The 17,996-nt window shown below is 32.1% G+C and overlaps 1 protein-coding gene across 6 annotated transcripts in view; it reads left to right on the forward strand.

The window, feature by feature from the left end:
- ATRNL1 (attractin like 1) overlaps positions 1–17,996 on the forward strand; it is a 705,133-nt gene that overhangs the window by 177,843 nt on the left and 509,294 nt on the right. For all 6 annotated transcript variants that reach the window (XR_014249113.1, XM_082407780.1, XM_082407777.1 and 3 more), the window contains one exon: positions 10,480–10,617. Coding sequence is in view for 5 of the 6 variants with exons in the window: in XM_082407780.1 (XP_082263906.1) it covers positions 10,480–10,617 (138 nt within the window). In the remaining variant the exon portion in view is untranslated. The remainder of the gene's footprint in view (positions 1–10,479; positions 10,618–17,996) is intronic.

Consider the following 17,996-nt stretch of genomic DNA (forward strand, 5'->3'; position numbering starts at 1 on the left):
GCCACTCTAGTCTGTATTTCTAAAAGTTTGATTCACTTATGTTAGGCTTTTTCACCATGTTCCTAAGTTTTCTTTTTGTCTTGTCTGTATTTTATATCCTTGCACCTCCTCTGATCTATATTTTGTTTCACTAATTCTTTCTTTAAGTGTTTCCAGTTTTCTCTTAAACCTGTTTTTTAATTAGTTATTGTTATTTAACATAGCATGCGAGGTTCACTGTATTAAAACAGTTTTACACATGATTCTGCATCATCTATTTTGCTGAATTCCGCTAGGCAGTTCTTCTGCCAGTCTCTCCTGATTTTTCTCTTGTGGTTCCATTTATCTGGCAGCTTGACTGGTTTTGGATGATCTCAGAATTCTTTACTCACACGTCTGGTGGTTTGGGCTGATTGCTTGACCTAGGGGTCCTCAGGCTGCAAATGATTGTTCTCTGCTGTATTTGGCCTATCATCCTCTGGTGGTGTAGACTGGCATGCTATACATAGTATGTTTAGAATAGAATTCCAAGAAGGAGAGAGCAGAGTATATATGCCTCTTGAGGCCTAAGCTTAAAATTTCCATACCATTACTTCTGAACTCCACTGTTCTGAAAAAGTCTTCATACCAATCCATGTTCAAAAGGTGGGAAAAAATTGTACTTTTTTGATGAGAGCAAGGATAAAGTAATATTATGAATTTTGTACATACAGAGATATGAAGAATTTGTGTAAATTATTTTTCAGCTCATCTAATTAGTTCTAACTACTTTGTTTGTTTATTGATTTATAACTCATATGACATAAAATCCTTCATTTTAAAGTGTACAATTCAGTGGTTTCTAGTATAGTCAGTAGGTATGCAACTATTACCATCATATAATTCCAGAACACTTTAATTACCCCAAGACAAAATTCCATACCCTTTAACAGTCACTACCTGTTCATCCTTCCCTCTAACACCTGAAAACCACTAATCTACTTTCTTTCTCTGTGTATTTGTCTATTCTGGACATTTCATTTAAATGCAGTCATATAATGTGTCTTTTAGTGTCTGACTTCTTTCACTTAGCATACGTTTTTAAGGTTCATCCATATTGTAGCATATGTCAGTCCTTTACTTTTTATGGCTGAATAATATTAAACCACATATTCATACTCATCAGTTGATGGATCTTCAGCTTATTTCCACTCTCTTGCTGTTATGAATAGTGCTGCTATGAACATTTGTAATTAAGTTTTTGTGTAAACATGTTTTAATTTCTCTTTGGTATGTATCTAGGAGTTGATTTCTTAGTCGTATGATAAATGTATATTTAACCTTTTAAGGAATTGCCAGACTTTTTCCAGAGCTACTGTACTATTTTACATTTCTACCAGCGGTGTATTCTAATTACTCTCCTCACCAATATGGGTTAATACATCATTTTCTTTATTATCGTCCTAGTTGATGTGAAGTGGTAGCTCTTTGTGGTTTTGTTTTGCATTTCCCTTATGACTTATGGTGTTCTTTTCATGTGCTTATTAGCTACTCATATACTTTCTATGGAAAATGTCTATTCAAATCATTCACCCAGTTTTAAATTGAGGGTTTCTTTTTAAAATGGTAGAATTGTAAGAGTTATTTATGTGTCCTGGGTATGAGATCCTTATCAGACATATGATTCTCAAATATTTTCCACTGTTCTGTGGGTTGTCTCTTCACTTTCTTGACGGTGTCACTTGAGGCACGACATTTTTTTGATAATGTCCAGTATATCTTTTTTTTTCTGTTAGTTGCTTAAGCTTTAGGTGCCATATATAAGAAACTGTCGCCTAATCCAAAGTCATGAGGATTTACATCTATATATTCTTCTAACATTTTTGTAATTTTAGCTCTTACCTTTAGGTTTTTGATCCTTTTTTAGTTAATTTTTATATATGGTGTGAAGTATGGGTCCAGATTTATCCTTCTGCATGTGAATATCAAGCTATCCCAGCACCATTTGTTGAAAAGACTATTTCCCCAGTTAAACTTCTTGACACCCTTGTTGAATATCAATTGACCATAGATGTATGGTATTATTTCTAGATCTAATTCTATTCCATGGTCTATATGTCTATCCTTATGACAATGGCACATGGTTTGATTACTGTAACTTTGAAGTAGGTTTTGAAATTGGGAAGTGTCAGTACTCCAACTCTGTTTTTCTTTATCAAGATTGTTTTGCCTAATCTGAGCCCTCTGTTTCTAAACATGAATTTTAGGATCTGCTTGTCTATTCCTATAAAAAAAGTCTTTTGGAATTTGATTGCATTGAATTTGCAGATCAGTTGGGATGAATTGCTATCTTAATATTAAGTCTTCCAATCCATGAATACAGATGCCTTTTCATTAATTCCTTTTAACAATGTTTTGTAGTTTTCAGTGTACAAATCTTGCATTTCTTTGGTTAAATGTATTGTTAAATGTTTTATTCTTTCTGATGCTATTGTATTTGGTATTGTTTTCTTAATTTCACTTTCAAACTTTTCAGTTTGTAAGTGTATAAAAATACAATAAAAAAGATATTTCTACAATTGATCTGTAGCATTGTTGAAGACAATTATTAGATTAAATAATTTTTTTGGATTTCTTAGTTTTCTGTATGGAAGATTATGTCATCTGAAAGTAAAGTTAGTTTTCTTCTTTTTCAATCTGGTTGCCTTTCATTTCTTTTTCTTGCTTAATTTCCCTGTCCAGAACCTCCAGTACAATACTGAATAGAAGTGACAAGTGAGGACAGTTTTGTCTTGTTCCAGACCTTAAAAAGAAAACTTTCAGTCTTTTACCATTAAATATGATGTTAGCTATGAACTTTTTATACATGCCCTTTATGAGGTTAAGACAATTCCCTGCTATTCCTAGTTCATTGAGTATTTTCCATCTGTTGAGATGATCTTGTGATCCACCCCCACCCTGCTTTATTTCTCTAATAGTATGTTGTATTGATTGATTTTCATATATTTAAATAATCTTGCATTCCTGGGGTAAATGCAACTTAGTCATGGTGTATAATCCTTTTATATTCTAGTGGCTTCAGTTTGCTAGTGTTTTGTTGAGAAGTTTTGTAGCTATAATCATAAGAGGTATTGGTCTGGCATCATCGTTTCTTGTGATAAGTTTGTCTTGTCTTTGTATTAGGTTAATACTGGCCTCGTAGAATGAGTTAGGAAGTCTTCCCTTTGCTTCTGTGTTTTGGAAATATTTGTGAATAATTGTTGTTAATTCTCCTTAGCTGTTTGGTAGAATTCATGAATTAAGCCAGTTGATCTTGGGCTATACTTTTTCTGGCACTTTGTTGATTACTAACTCAGTCTTTTTTTTGTTATAGCCTGTGCCTATTTTCTGTTTCTCCTCTAGTAAGTCTTGGTAGTTAGTATCTTTCTAAGAATCTCCCCTATCATCTAGGTTATCTAATTTATTGGCATACAATTGTTCATAGTATTTCCCTATAGTCCTTTTCCCCAATCTTTGTCAGTTGTATGTCTCAACTTTCATTCCTGATTTTAATAATTTGTGTCTTCGTATATTCCTTTGTTAGCCTAGCTAAAGCTTTGTTGATTTTGTTGCACATTACAAAGAACAGTTTGTATTTGGCTTTATTGATTTTCTTTATTGTTTTCCTACTCTGCATTTTATTTATTTTCACTCTAATCTTTATTATTTCCTTTCTTCTGCTTGCTTTGAGTTTAGTTTTCTATTAATTTTTTAGTTTATTAAGGTGCAAAGTTGGTTGATATGAGACCTTTTCTCTTTTTTAATGTAGGCTTTTACAGCCATAATTTTTTTTTCTGAGCAATGTTTTGCTGCATCCTGTAAGTTTTGGTATATTACGCTTTATTTTAATATACCTGAAAGTAATTTTTAATTTTCCTATGATTTGTTTTTTGATCCATTGGTTATTTAGGAATGTGTTGCTTAATTTCCACAATTTGTGATTTTCCCAAATTTTCTGTTATTGATTTCTAGTTTTATTCAATTGTGGTTAGAGAACATACTTTACATGACTTCAGTCCTTTTAAATTTATTGAGGTTTGTTTTATGACCTAGTATATTGTCTATCCTGAAGAGTTTTTTATGTGCACTTAAGAAGAATGTATATTCTGCTGCTGTTATGTGGATTTTTCTATTTATGTCTGTTTGGTCCAGTTGGTTTATAGTGTTGTCCAAGTCTTCTAATCCCTTACAGATCATCTGTCTAGTTGTTTGATTCATTATTGAAAGTGAGGTATTGATGTTTCCAACTATTTTTGTTGAATTCTTTATTTCTGTTTTAATTTCTGTTGGTGTTTGCTTCATGTAGTTTGAGGCTCTGTTAGATGCATGTATGTTTACAATTTTTATATCTTATCGATGGATTGTCCTTTTTATCATTATAAAATGTCCCTCTTCATCTTCAGTAACATTTAAAAAGTCTATCTGATATTTCTATAGCCATTCCATCTTTCTTGTGGTTGCTGTTTGTATGCTATATCTTTTTTCATCCATTCATTTTCAATCTCTTTGTGTATTTAGGTGTGTCTCCTATGAAGGGTACATAGTTAGATCTTTGTCTTTTATCTGGTCTGTCTTTTCTGCCTTTTGATTAAATCATTTGATGTATTCACATTTAATGTAATTTTTGATGCAGTTGGATTTATGTGTGTTATTTTATTTTTTCCCCTGTATATCATGAATTTTCTGTTCTTCCACTCTTCATTTGTTTATTTTTTTGCAGTAAGTGAATATTTTCTATTATAACATTTTAATTTTTAATGATTTTTCATTATATTTTATGAGTTATTTTCTTTCTTTTTTAAAATAGATTTATTTATTTATATTTTGGCTGCATTGGGTCTTCATTGCTGTGTGTGGGCTTTCTCTAGTTGTGGCGAGCAGGGGCTACTCTTCATTGTGGTGTGCGGGCTTCTCATTATGGTGGCTTCTCTTGTTGCAGAGCATGGGCTCTAGGTGTGCGGGCTTCAGTAGTTGTGGCACTCGGGCTCAATAGTTGTGGCTCACGGGCTGTAGAGCGCAGGCTCAGTAGTTGTGGTGCATGGGCTTAGTTGCTCCGTGGCATGTGGGATCTTCCCGGACCAGGGCTCGAACCCATGTCCCCTGCATTGGCAGGTGGATTCTTAACCACTGCGCCACCAGGGAAGTCCATGAGTTATTTTCTTAGTGGTTACTCCAGGGTTTACCATATATAGCTTATCTTATTAAAATACGCTTCAGATTTATACTAACTTAATTCCAGTGAGATGAAATAATGTTATTCATATAGGTCTAGTCTCTTTCTTCCCTTTTTGTGGTATTGTTATATGTATTACATCTGTATATGTTGCAAACCTAACAGTCCATTTTTATAGTTATTATTTATATAATTTTATGTCTTTTAAAGAATCTGAGGAAAAAAAGGAGGATGAGTATGTACTTATAACTTTTGTTATATTAATCTTTGTATTAACCATTTTTGGTTTTCTTTGTTTGTTCCTGTGGATCTTTGTTTACCATCTAGTAATACCGTGTCATATACTTAGCCCAATATAGATTTTCTCTGATACACTTCCTCTGTGGTGTTATTGGGGAATACATTACGTTTTATGTTTTATAGGCCCAACAGTACCATTTTTTATATCATTTAAAATACAATCTTTAAAAATCATGTAAAAGAAGAAAGAATACAAAAGATATATTTTTACTCTCTTTTATAATGGCAGTTCTGTTATTGGTGCTCTTTGTTTTATTTTGTGGAGTTAAATTACTATCTGGTGTCACATGCGTTCTTCTTGAAGAGCTTCCTTTAGTATTTCTTGTAAGGCATATCTGCTGACAGTGAATTCTCTCAATTTTTGTTTATCTGTGAATGTTTCACTTTAATTTTTGAAGAGCAGTCTTGATGGATAGAAAATTTTTGGTTGACAGTTTTATTTTCAGGACTTTGAATATATTATCCCACTGCCTACTGACCCCCATTTTTCCTGATTAAAAGCTAGTTATTAATCTTATTGGGATTTTTTTTAGGTGAGGAGTCATATTTTCTCTTGCTGCTTTCAAGATTTTCTACTTGTTTTTGGCTTTTATCGCTTTTATTATAATGTATTTATCGATCTCTTCATGTTTATTGTACTTCAATTTTGTTAAGCTTCTTGGATGTGTAGATTAACATTTTTATCAAATTTGGGGATTTTTCAGGAATTATTTCTTCAAATAAATTTTAGCCTTCTTTCTCTCTCTCCTATCTTTCGAACACTCCCATTACACATAGTTTGGTGCACTTAGTGGTGTCCTGCATTTAACTGAGGCTCTGTTTATTTTTCTTCATTCTGTTGTCTCTCTGTACTTCAGCTTCCATGGTCTCTACTGATCTTTCTTCAAATTTGCTAATTCTTCTGCCAGTTCAAATTTACTGTTGAATCTCTAGTGTATTTTTCATGTCAGTTTTTTAAAGTGCTTTTATTTTATTTCTGTTAGTATGTGTAGAATTTTATCCCCCCCCTGCCCCGCTTTTTTTTGGCTGCACTGTGCAGCGTGCGGGATCTTAGTTCCCTGACCAGGGATCGAATCCATGCACCCTGCAGTGGAAGTGTGGAGTCTTAACCACTGAACCGCCAGGGAGGTCCTGCATTTCAGTTATTTTACTGTTCTACTTTATAATTTCCATTCGTTCTTTTTTATAATTTCTGTGTTTTTATTGATACTCTCTTTTTGTTGAGACATTGTCATCATACGTACCTTTAGTTCTTTAAGCATAATTTTCTCATTTTTTCTGCCTTTAATTATTTTGAATATTTTTATTGTCTTCTAATTGTCCTTTTACTCCAATTCTTGGGTTGTCAATTCTCATTTTTATTATCTCTCTCTCTTTTGCCTGACTCTTCTTTATGATGCTTTGTGATTTTTCATTTTGAGGTTTAATTCAGTAAGTGTTGTTGTTGTTGTTGTTTTCATTGTCTTTTATTTCTGTATCAAAGGCTTCCAAACGAAGGTGTGATGGCCAAACCTGGTTCACTGCCTATTTTTGTAAATGAAGTTTTATTGGATTATAGCTATTATCAATTGTTTGTGTATTGTGTATGGTTACTTTTGTACTGCAGTGGCAGCAGTGGTAGTTGTGAAGAGATTTTATGGTCTGCAAAGCCTAAAATACTTACTATCTTGCAGTTTGCAGAATCAAGATTTTCCAGTTTCTGTTCTGTGTGACCTGAGTTGAAGAAGTATTTCAAGGGTCCATTTATATCTACTTTTGCATGAGGCTTTTCTTGTTTACAGAACAGGTTTTAACACTATTGTTTGATGTTGGGGTTTCTCTACCATATGGAAAGTGTGAATTTCAACCCAACCCATATGATCGGTATAGGCTTTAAGTTCTCACAAGTGACTTTTGTCTTTCATACATTCGTACCCATGTTAAGGTTCCTTTCTGCTTCTTTGGGCTTGTGATGTATTTTAGTACCTTTTTCACAGATAGGGGCTACAATTGAAGGCTTTAAGCATTTTAAATGTGGTTCAGTTTAGCTCTCTGATTTGAGTATGCCAGAGATTATATCTCCTGGCCCTGCTGGGTTTTGAAACCCATACCTACTAGCTGTTGCTAGTCTATCCCCATGTATAGTAAAGTTCTGTCACTAGCTCACACTTCTCTTTCACATTCTTGTTTTGAATCCCTGTTTTATTTTTAGCAATGATAATTCCCTTTTCTTCTAAAGGGCTATGTTTTGAAAAAAAGTTTTGGGTAAATTTTAGCCTTGATTTTCTGTGTATATTTTTTTTTGAATTTTATTGAGAATGCCAAACAGATACTTTTTAATGCTTTACATATGTTTTAGAGAGCACATATTTTTCAAAACGATGTACTTTATTTGCATATCAAGTGCTGTGTTTTTCATTATGTTTTATTTTCATTTTTTTCTGTTTGTGTGTACATAGATGAGAAGCCATCTGGGCTGGTTTTAAAATTTAAACAAAACAGTATGGATGACTTCTCTTTAGTTTCATTCATGTTCGAGAACCAGGTTGTTATTAGAACCTTTCAAGTAACAGTGTATCCTGGAAGAACTATTAGATACAAGCTTACATTACCTGTTGATCCAACCCCCTGATGGCAGTGGAGAATAAAACATCATCATTGGCTTTATAGTACAGCCTTTTCCTGTGTTTGATACAGCCATTATTACAGCTGGGTCCTGCTTTCTATAACATGCCTTATCCTTTGCCATTGCTGCCATACTAGTTATAAGCTGCAACGATGACTATCCTTTTTCTGCTGGAAATTTTGCCAGCAGTTAGGTCTAAATTATACCAGCTTTCTGTATGGTATATTCATTACTTGGAACGTTAGACTTTCCTGTATCTCATTCTAGCAGCTGATATGCTTCTTGGTTGCACCATGGCCCAGAACTGCCTTCAGAACTTGTCGCTTTCAGGAAAGTTACAGTTGAGTGGCATTATGCCAGGAGTCCTCTTTTAATTCCCAGAGGTATAGTAGGTTACTACTTTCTAGTTTTACTTATGTAGTTGTCATCATACCCCAATTCTTGTTGTTGCTGGCAAGTTTTGTTATTATTACAGTGGTAATCTATGAGGAGGATATTAGATGAGATTGGTAAATCTAGTCATTTTATTCAGAAGTTAAGACATTTGTTTTTCTGATGAAAAAATGTAGCCAGGGTTTCATAAAAATGCTTATAGTAACGCATCTCTCATTTTGACTTTTTCAGATAATGCTTTGCATGTAGTGAGCACTCAATAAATTTTGTTTTTACCTGAGTGAATTAACCTTAGTGGTTTTACATAAAATTTTCTATGAAAAAATTACTTAAAATTTTAAGCACAGTGTTAAAAAATTAAAGTTCTTGTCATTATTTTTCCTTATTATAAAAGTAATATGAATTTATTTTAGAAAACTGATGATGCAGAAAAATCTTACTGAACTAAGATAACCATCATTAACTTTTCCATGGGCATATTAATGCATTTAAAAACAAAATTGTGATCATTCTAAATATATTATTTGAATCCTTATTTCACTCAATTTATTATGAATATTTTTCTTGTTATTAAATTTTCTCCTAGCTGTTTCATAATGTAATATAAAATTTGAAAACTATATTGTAATTTTCTCAGTTTCATAAAGAGGAAGATTACTTAACATTTTTCCATGATGACTGCATGTCATTTCTATACTATGTTGCAATAGAGTTATGCCTCTGAAAATTTCTGTAAGATATAGGTATTTGTTTTTTACTTTTTTTTTTCTTTACTCTTTGATGTTAACTCATGTTGATGACCTTATGCTAGTCTCTTGGGATTTCCCTCTTACTTTCAAATTTTCTACATATGATAGGCATAAGATTTAATGTCTGGTCTTTGATTCATACATCCTGATTGTGCATTTGTTTCTGCCGTTCTTTAAATGTGTGGCTTTGGGTAGTTGCTTAATTCAGGCCTCCTGATCTTAGAAAGAACCCTAAAAATAGTACCTTCCACACAAAATTGTTGTGAGGATTAAATTATATAATTCATGTATGCCACTTGGTTCACTATCTAGCCATGGGGTAGTATTTACAATATTTTAAAAACTGATACAATATGTAAACTGACCAAGCAGAATATAGATTCCAGCGACAAACAACTGCAATCGACTAAACATTGGCTTTCTTGGCTTGAGCGAGAGAGAGCTCAATTAAATGCTATCTTAGTTGTAATAATGATGAAAATGATTATGAAAGTGACAGTGATGATGATGTTTCGACAAGACGCTACCAAACTAAGTCAGTATTATGCCCCCAATAGACACTAAACATGAGCTTTCATATACGAACTTTATCTCTCATCTGAAATTTTTAATTCCATTGTAATATTAATATGAAAACATATTAGACCTCATATTAAGAAGACATAAAAAATTCTCGTGCTTTAAATCTGTTTCTGTTTAGTTCACATTCAAATAGAATTTTAATTAAGCCTTGAAGCTTTTCTTGCCCAGAGAAGATAAACATTTATACAAAGTAATTTAAAAGTGCTATGTTTGCTAATTTTACACTAATGTATTTTCTTGAAGTAAGGTCTTATTACCACACAATTTTCTATATTTATTGATCCTTTTTTATTATATGTAAATATAATTAAGATGCATTTTAACATTCTTTGTCAAAGCTCTTTTATTTATTCCTGTTAATAGACATAATTGTCACATGAATCTTTAAGGAATATGTTAAAAGATATTTCCTCCTTAGCTATAACTTTTATGTTTCACTTAAATTTCTAACCCCTACATTTTACAGATCATAGGCAAAATTTCAACACAGAATTTATTGTATATAGTGTCCTATATTAATATTTTGAGACGCACATTAAAAAAAAACTTGGGAAATGCCCGTTGGACTCTGCTACCATTCAGATTTGTAAAATAAATTCTTTGTCTTGATGGCAGTTATACTTGATACTGTTAAGTAGATATTTTAATTTTTTTTTTTTTTTTTTTACTATTTTCCTTAGCTTGCCAGTGTAATGGACATAGCACTTGCATCAATAATAACGTGTGCGAACAGTGTAAAAATCTTACCACAGGAAAGCAGTGTCAAGACTGCATGCCAGGTTATTATGGAGATCCAACCAACGGAGGACAGTGTACAGGTAATTATTTTTTCTTTCACTTCAGTGTATTTTTACTACAGAAAAGAAAATTGAGAAAGATATGCCTCTTGTGGAAAATATATTTTATTAAAGAAGTTTTTTTCCATTAAGTCTCAATATTTTGGAAGGTAATATATATTTATTAGGGACTATGAACTATAAAAATTCTGTGATATACTTGCTTTAAGAAAATCTTACTTTTTCTTATTTCAAAATGAATACATGATTACTATAGGAAATTTACCAAATGCAGATAAATTAAAATTTAAAATTACCTGTAATCTTACTATTCTAAAATAATCACTGCTGATAATTTGTTTTTTAATAATAGTAAGTTATCATTTTACATTTTACTATAGGAGTAAGAAAGGTTTTGTGTATGCCTTACGTCACATAAGTTTTTTTTGTTTTTTTTGTTTTTTTGACATGGTGATAGTATAACATAATGTTTAAGAGAATGGATTTAGAATCAGTCCTTGGCTGAAATTCCAACTCTGCCACTGTTTAAATGTATGGCTTTAGTTAATTCACTTAGCATCTCAGTGCTTCATTTTTCTCATATGTAGAAGGAAGATGATAATACTTCATTGGATTATTGTAAAGATCAAATGAGATCATATGTAATAGAGTCACATATAATAGGAATTGAAGCACGTTAAAAGAGCATTATAAGAGCTAACTATTATCATATCATTTTTCGATCATGAAACCCTTCTTTTCTCTATTTTCTTCTCTGTCCTGCTGCTTCTTTCTCCTACTTTTTAAAAAAAGAAATTTGGTCTTTCTTTAAAAAATTTCCTTTTAAATTTTTTTTTTTTTTCAGTAATCCTTCTTCATTTCTAGATTAGTCTTTGTTCCTTAAATCTTTAATCTACTTTTTCTAAATGGAATAGCCTGTAGAGCACTCACAGAAAAGCCTCAGTTGTTGGCTGTGATAAGATGAGAAATCTTTATAGAGAGAGTTGGGCCTGGGCCTGGTTTAGATAAAACGTTTTAACACTATCTGCATATTAAAGCCACCTGGAGAGCTTTTAAAAAATACGGATGTCTGGGTCAATCCCTAAAATAATTAAATCAGTCTCTTAGTTTATCGTAGGGTGATTCTTGGTTCCTTTCAAAGTCTTCCCAAATGATTCTAATATACACTCAGGGTTGAGAAACACAGAATGATGAGTTGTGCCTTAGAGTCAACAAAACTGCCCTGGAAATAGCAGGTTTGGTGCTGATTGAAATTTTGTGATGTGGAAAGCTCTGCCCTGATTGAGGCTGTAATGCACAAATTGGTTGACGCTTGCATTTTCTGTGTTCTAGGCACTGTACTCATAGCTTATATTCATTATCTCATTTCAGCTGTACAACAACTGTATGGGAGGAATCACAATTATCTCCATTTTACATACAACCAAATACACAAAGAAGTTAAGTAAAATACCCAAATCATACTGCTAATAAGAGGAAGAAAGTGTCTGATTCTTAGGCCTAACTCTTAACTATTAATGCAGAAGTGGTGTTAATATGGACAGGGAGGATCCAGTAGCCCTTATTAGCCAAAAGCCGCAGCTTAGTGCTGTGTTCATTGTATACAGAAGCAGCAGTAGACATATGTACAACGGAATCCACGAAGTTTAGACCTTACCTAGTGGAGTCATAGTATTTTGTAGCATTAGTCGTAGTATTTTGTAGTAATAGTCATAGTATTTTATGTTTATTAAGTAAAAAGGTAAGGATTTTGGAGCCATCCTGTTTTCCAAAAAGCTTTTTACTACTGAATTTTCTATAGCCAAGAATTTCACTGGACAAAAAGTGTATTTCAGATAGATTATGTTATATATATAAATGTTTCCATAACTTTAAGAAGAAAACACTCCTGGGTTGTTTCTTTTCCACATTGCAATTTATATGTGTTTGCAACCTTTCATATATTTAATATACAATTGTTGTTTTAATTTACTTTTATGAAAATGATTTCATTTACAGTCTCCAAATTATTTTAATGCCTATATAATAGTCCATGGGGATTTTGTGAAGTAATTTACTTCATATACTTCTGTTATTTATATATTGCTTCCAACCATAACCCCATTTTTAGCATTTTTTAAATTTGAGGTCAAATTCACATAGCATAACAGTAACCATTTTAGGTATACAATTCAGTGGCATTTACTACATTCATAATATTGTGCAACCATCACCTCTGTCAAGTTCCAGAAAATTTCCTTCCCTCCAAAAGAAAATGCCATACTTATGAAGCAGTCATCCCAGTCCCTGGCAGTCACTAATCTGCTCTCTTTCTTTATAAATTTACTTATTCTGGATATTTCATGTAAATTGGATCATAAAATATGTGACTTTGTGACTGGCTTCTTTTACTTAGCATAATGTTTTTAATGTTCATTCTTGTTGTAGCATCTATCAGTACTTCATTCCTTTTTGTGGATGAATATTATTCCATTGTATGGATATATCACAATATTTTTACCCATTTATTCATTGATGGACATTGCGTTTTTTCCCACCTTTTGGCTATCGTGAATAGTGCTGCTATGAACATTACTGCACAAGTGTTTTTTGAATACAAGTTTTTATTTCTTTTGTGTATAAACTGGGAGAGGAATTGCTGGGTCATATAGCAATTTTATGTTTAACTTTTCGAGGAACTGCCAAATTGTTCAAATTGTTTTCCATGGTGGTTGCACGATTTTACATTCTCACCAGCAACGTGGAGGATTCCAATTTCTTTACATTCTTGCCAACAGTTGTTATTTTACATTTTCAAAAACTTTTAGCTATCCTAGTAGGTGTAAAACTACTTCTCATTGTAGTTTTGATTTGCATTTCCCTAATGACTAGTGATGAAGTTGTTGGCCATCATATGTTATTTTTGGAGAAATGTGTATTCAAGTTCTTGCCCATTTTAAAACAATTTTAAAAATTGTGGTAAAATGTACATAATATAAAATTAGCCATTTTAACCATTTTTAAGTGTGTAGCTCAGTTTCATTAAGTACATTCACATCGTTGTGCAACCATCATTACTATCCATCTCCAAAACTTTTTTCATCTTGCAAAGCTAAAACTGTATAACCATTAAATAATAACTCTTCATTCCCCAACACCGGCCCCTGGCAGCCACTATTTTACTTTTCGTCACTATGAATATGATTACTCTAGACACCTCAAATAAGTGGAATTATCCAGTATTTGTCCTTAATGATTGTTTTTTTTCAGTTAGCATAATGTCTTCAAGGTTCTTTCATATAGTAGCATGTGTCCTTCCTTTTTATTGCTGAATAATACTCTGTTGTATGTATATACCACATTTTTTAAATCCATGCATCCATTGATGGATGCTTGAGTTGCTTCCACCTTTTGACTATTGTAAATAATACTGCTATGAATATGGGTGTACAAATATTTGTTTGAGTCTTTTTGCCTTTTCATGTGCATATTGGCCACTTGTATATCTTCAGAGTAATGTCTTTTCGAGTCCTTTGTTCATTTTTTTAATTGGGTTATTTGGTTTTGTTGTTGTTGTTGAATTCTAAGAGTTCTTCATATATTCTAGTTATGAGGTCCTTATCAGATAAATGATTTGCAAATATTCTCCCATTCTGTAGGTTGTCTTTTCACTGTCTAGACAGTGTCCTTCAAAGCACCAAAGTTTTAAATTTTGATGAAGTCCGGTCTATCTCTTTTTTCTTTTGTTGCTTGTGCTTTTGGTGCATATCTAAGAATCCATTGCCAAATGTAATGTCATGAAGATTACCAAAGTATTATTTTAATTTTTTGCCAACATAGGCAAAAGGAACGTTTGAATACATATATTAGCTAAAAACTGTTTTAAATTAAAATAGTAAGTTTTATCATTCCACCAGGCATAGTACTTTTAGAAATATGTTTCCCTTTGGGGATGATATACTTCTCTGCTAGGTTTAAGACTACTTCAGTTATTTCATATTATTTTTGTTGCTGACATTATACATGTGGAAAGCTGAGGTACAATGCAATAGAAAACAAAAGAGAATGAAAGATAAATACCTTTCTTATTCACTGTTGCACATTCCCTGGTAGTTTATGAAGCTTTAAACAATTCCTTATAGTTTCCTTATTTCCTAAATTTGGCAAAATAGTATTTTTCTGTCTATGACTTTTCTACAGTGATGTGATGTATGAAATTCATTTTTATTTCTTAGGGCCACATTAGCAATCTAACTAAATAAACAATATGTCACATCTGGTGAATTATATTTAATGTGGCAATGGCTAAAATCAATCTATAAAATATGAGAAGTAAAAGTTTTCTACTATTTTTTCATTTTTAGTTCACCTTATTGAGAAAAGTTCATTTTTTCATTAGTAGTTGCACGTATTAAAATTCAAAGTCCATGGTGATGTTAAGGGAAATAAGGAAATAGATTTACATTTGAATGGTAAGGCTTTAAATGCACTGCAGATTTAGATATTTTTTTAAAAGTCGGCCTACTAAAGCCATTTAACTATGTTGTCAATATGTAAATGTACTTGTAGACGTCCTTCAGATTGTTTTTAAACTATGTTATATTTATAGCTATTCTGTTAGTACAATTATTGAAAGTGCTTTATTATTAAAATTATTTTATTTCTTATTAATGTTCAGGAAGATTCTCTGATACAAACTTGCTCTGGCATTGGTTATCTATCTATCTATCCATCTGTCTTTGTAGCTATAAAAGAATGTAACATTGTTAAGAGTTTGGGCTTTGGAATTATACTGATTGGATCCATATTCTGGCAATGGCACTGTCACCTTGGATAATTATTTAACCTCTTAGTGTCTCACTTTCCTCACCTCCAAAATGCAGCTAATTTAATTTACTGTGAGGCTTAAGTAAACATATGAAATAATATGTGTTTCCAGCAAATGTTAACTCCATAATGCAAACTGTTATTGCAAATTATTATTGTTACTATTTATAACATCATTAGGCTTAAGTATGTTAATATAAATGTATGAATCAGACTTTTGGGACAGTATTATTTTTGCCGTATTATCTCCAATTTAACATAAATTTTAGTAAAAGAAAATAAATGAAAGTTTCATTGAATAGAGTAACAGCTCAATGTGCTACAGCAGCTCAACACTCAATATACTGTACTACTTTGCGATGAAGGATTACCCTTGAATTCCACAGTTACCGACTACTTACTGTATGCAAAGTAGTGTGTTAGGACTTACTAAAATTTATTTACGGTTGACTTGAACAGCACAGATTTGAACTGCGCAGGTCTACTTATACGTGGACTTTTAAAATAGTAAATACTATAGTACCACACTATCCACGGTTTGTTGAATCTTGTGTATAGAAGATGCAGAACTGTGTATAGGAGGAACCTGGTATATGGAGGAACTGCATATATGGAGGGCCAACTATAAGTTATACAGGATTTTTCTATTGCACAGAGGGTTGGTGTCCCTAACCCCCTCCCTACTCAAGGGTCAACTGAACATTGTGTAGGTGCTGTAATAGTGTTATGTAGAAGTTGAACAATAGAATCAGGGACAAAGAGATTAATTTTAATGGGAGGATCTGGGTAGGCCCTTGAGAGTTGAGGCAATTTGCATGCTTCAATTTTCTGTAATTATCATTTGCTGCATGTTTTTCATTATAACTTGTTCTAAATGTAAGAAACTAAGCTATAATGTTATTAATCTTAAAAATATTTTAATATCTTTACATGTATTTGTTTTGTTTAATTACTCATAAAAAATGGACTCTAAGAAAAAAGCTCCCCATATGAGGTATACAGACATTTAAAAAATTGCAGTCTTGTATGACTAATAGTTTTCTTCATCTAGGTCTTACTGTTTTTAGTTAGTTTATTGTGAGATGTCTAATGGGTTTGGTTGGTATTATGAATAAATTCTTTTCCTTTAACATTGCATTCATAACTGGTTTTAGTAAAATGTAATTTTGTATTTATTTATGACTTTTAGTTCATTTTATTATTCGTTTTCTAGGTTCTTAAATAGTATATGATTTTCTTTCTATATTTTTTACTTTTAATAGTGATAAAGAAACTGTTAGTTTCCAGGTTGAGGAAAAAAAAGTTCTTTCAACATAGTAACAGTTCTGTTTTTACCTTTGTTTCTTATTAGCAAAACTTATGTTTTTCTTTTTGGCATAGTATTAATATCTGTCCGTAGCAGGCTTTTACAGAAATATTTAAAACTTTAATAAACACACTGGGCTATGACACAGATATTCTCTGAGACTTGAGGGTGGTAAAGAAGAAGATAAGTGAACTCTTCTTTCTCTCTACTAGAATGGGAGATTTTTTTCATTTTAAACCCTTCTTACATATTGCAGATTGTTCAGCTGAAAGTTCATAACCAAATGAACTCGAGCATTTCTTAAAATAAATGTAAGAAGTTTAATTCTCTCAAAATGGAAGCATTGACCTGAATAATCTAAAAATGCAGATAAATGAAAATCACTTGATATGGAAATCTTGTTTTTATTAATTATTTTGACACAACAAAGTTGAAAGTTTGTATTTTCTGAGTACACAGTATCATCCTATGTGGCAGAGAAAAGCCAATCTGAGATTTTAAATATTTCAAAGAATGGCCCTTAAATGAATAATTATATAATTACATGTAGCTATTTAGTATATGATATAGTCATAAAGTTATACTTTGATCTAAAATTCTCTTCAGAATGACATTTTTATGTAAATTTAAGAAAACAAGAGAGCCTTTTAAAATCATATAGAACTGCCTGTTTCAACTGCATGATTTAAAAACAGTCTTTATTGCATAGCTTCTATAATATTTGTAGCTAGTTTCTCTTCTCTGTATACTAATTTTTTGAAACTCTTTGTTTTCCTTGTAGAAGTGTTGCTCTACGTCAAATTGCTCAGTAACCCTGTTTTCTTTATCTACTCCATCTTTTCAAACTCTTTTCATCCTTTTTGTTCTCAAAAGGAATGTTAAGGATAAGAAGAACTGCGTTTATGAAAACTGTTTGGCCCTGACATTCTCAGCTATTTTAGAATGACCTTTGATTGTGGGTTATTAGAAGATGCAGTTTACTACTCTTTTCTCTTAGATTCCTTTTGCAAGAACTGTCTGTGGGCTGAGTCTCATGAAACTGCTAGAGATGTTAGCCACTGAAGTTTTAAGTGCTGGGGAACTTTGCCATGCATGACTTACTTTGACACCTTTCTCAAGGTCTCCTTTCCTACTTTTTATTTGCACAAAGTTCTACTTTCCACCTATCCTAACTTAAAATAAAATTTTACTTCGACTTTTGGCATTGGGTTAGTGGTTTTTAGGCTTCTAGACTTGATGTTACAGACTATCTCCATCTCTGATTTATCAGTTTTGACCATGAAGTGTG

The sequence above is a fragment of the Balaenoptera borealis genome (assembly GCF_965194805.1).
Source record: "Balaenoptera borealis genome assembly, chromosome: 10".
Classification (NCBI taxonomy): domain Eukaryota; kingdom Metazoa; phylum Chordata; class Mammalia; order Artiodactyla; family Balaenopteridae; genus Balaenoptera; species Balaenoptera borealis.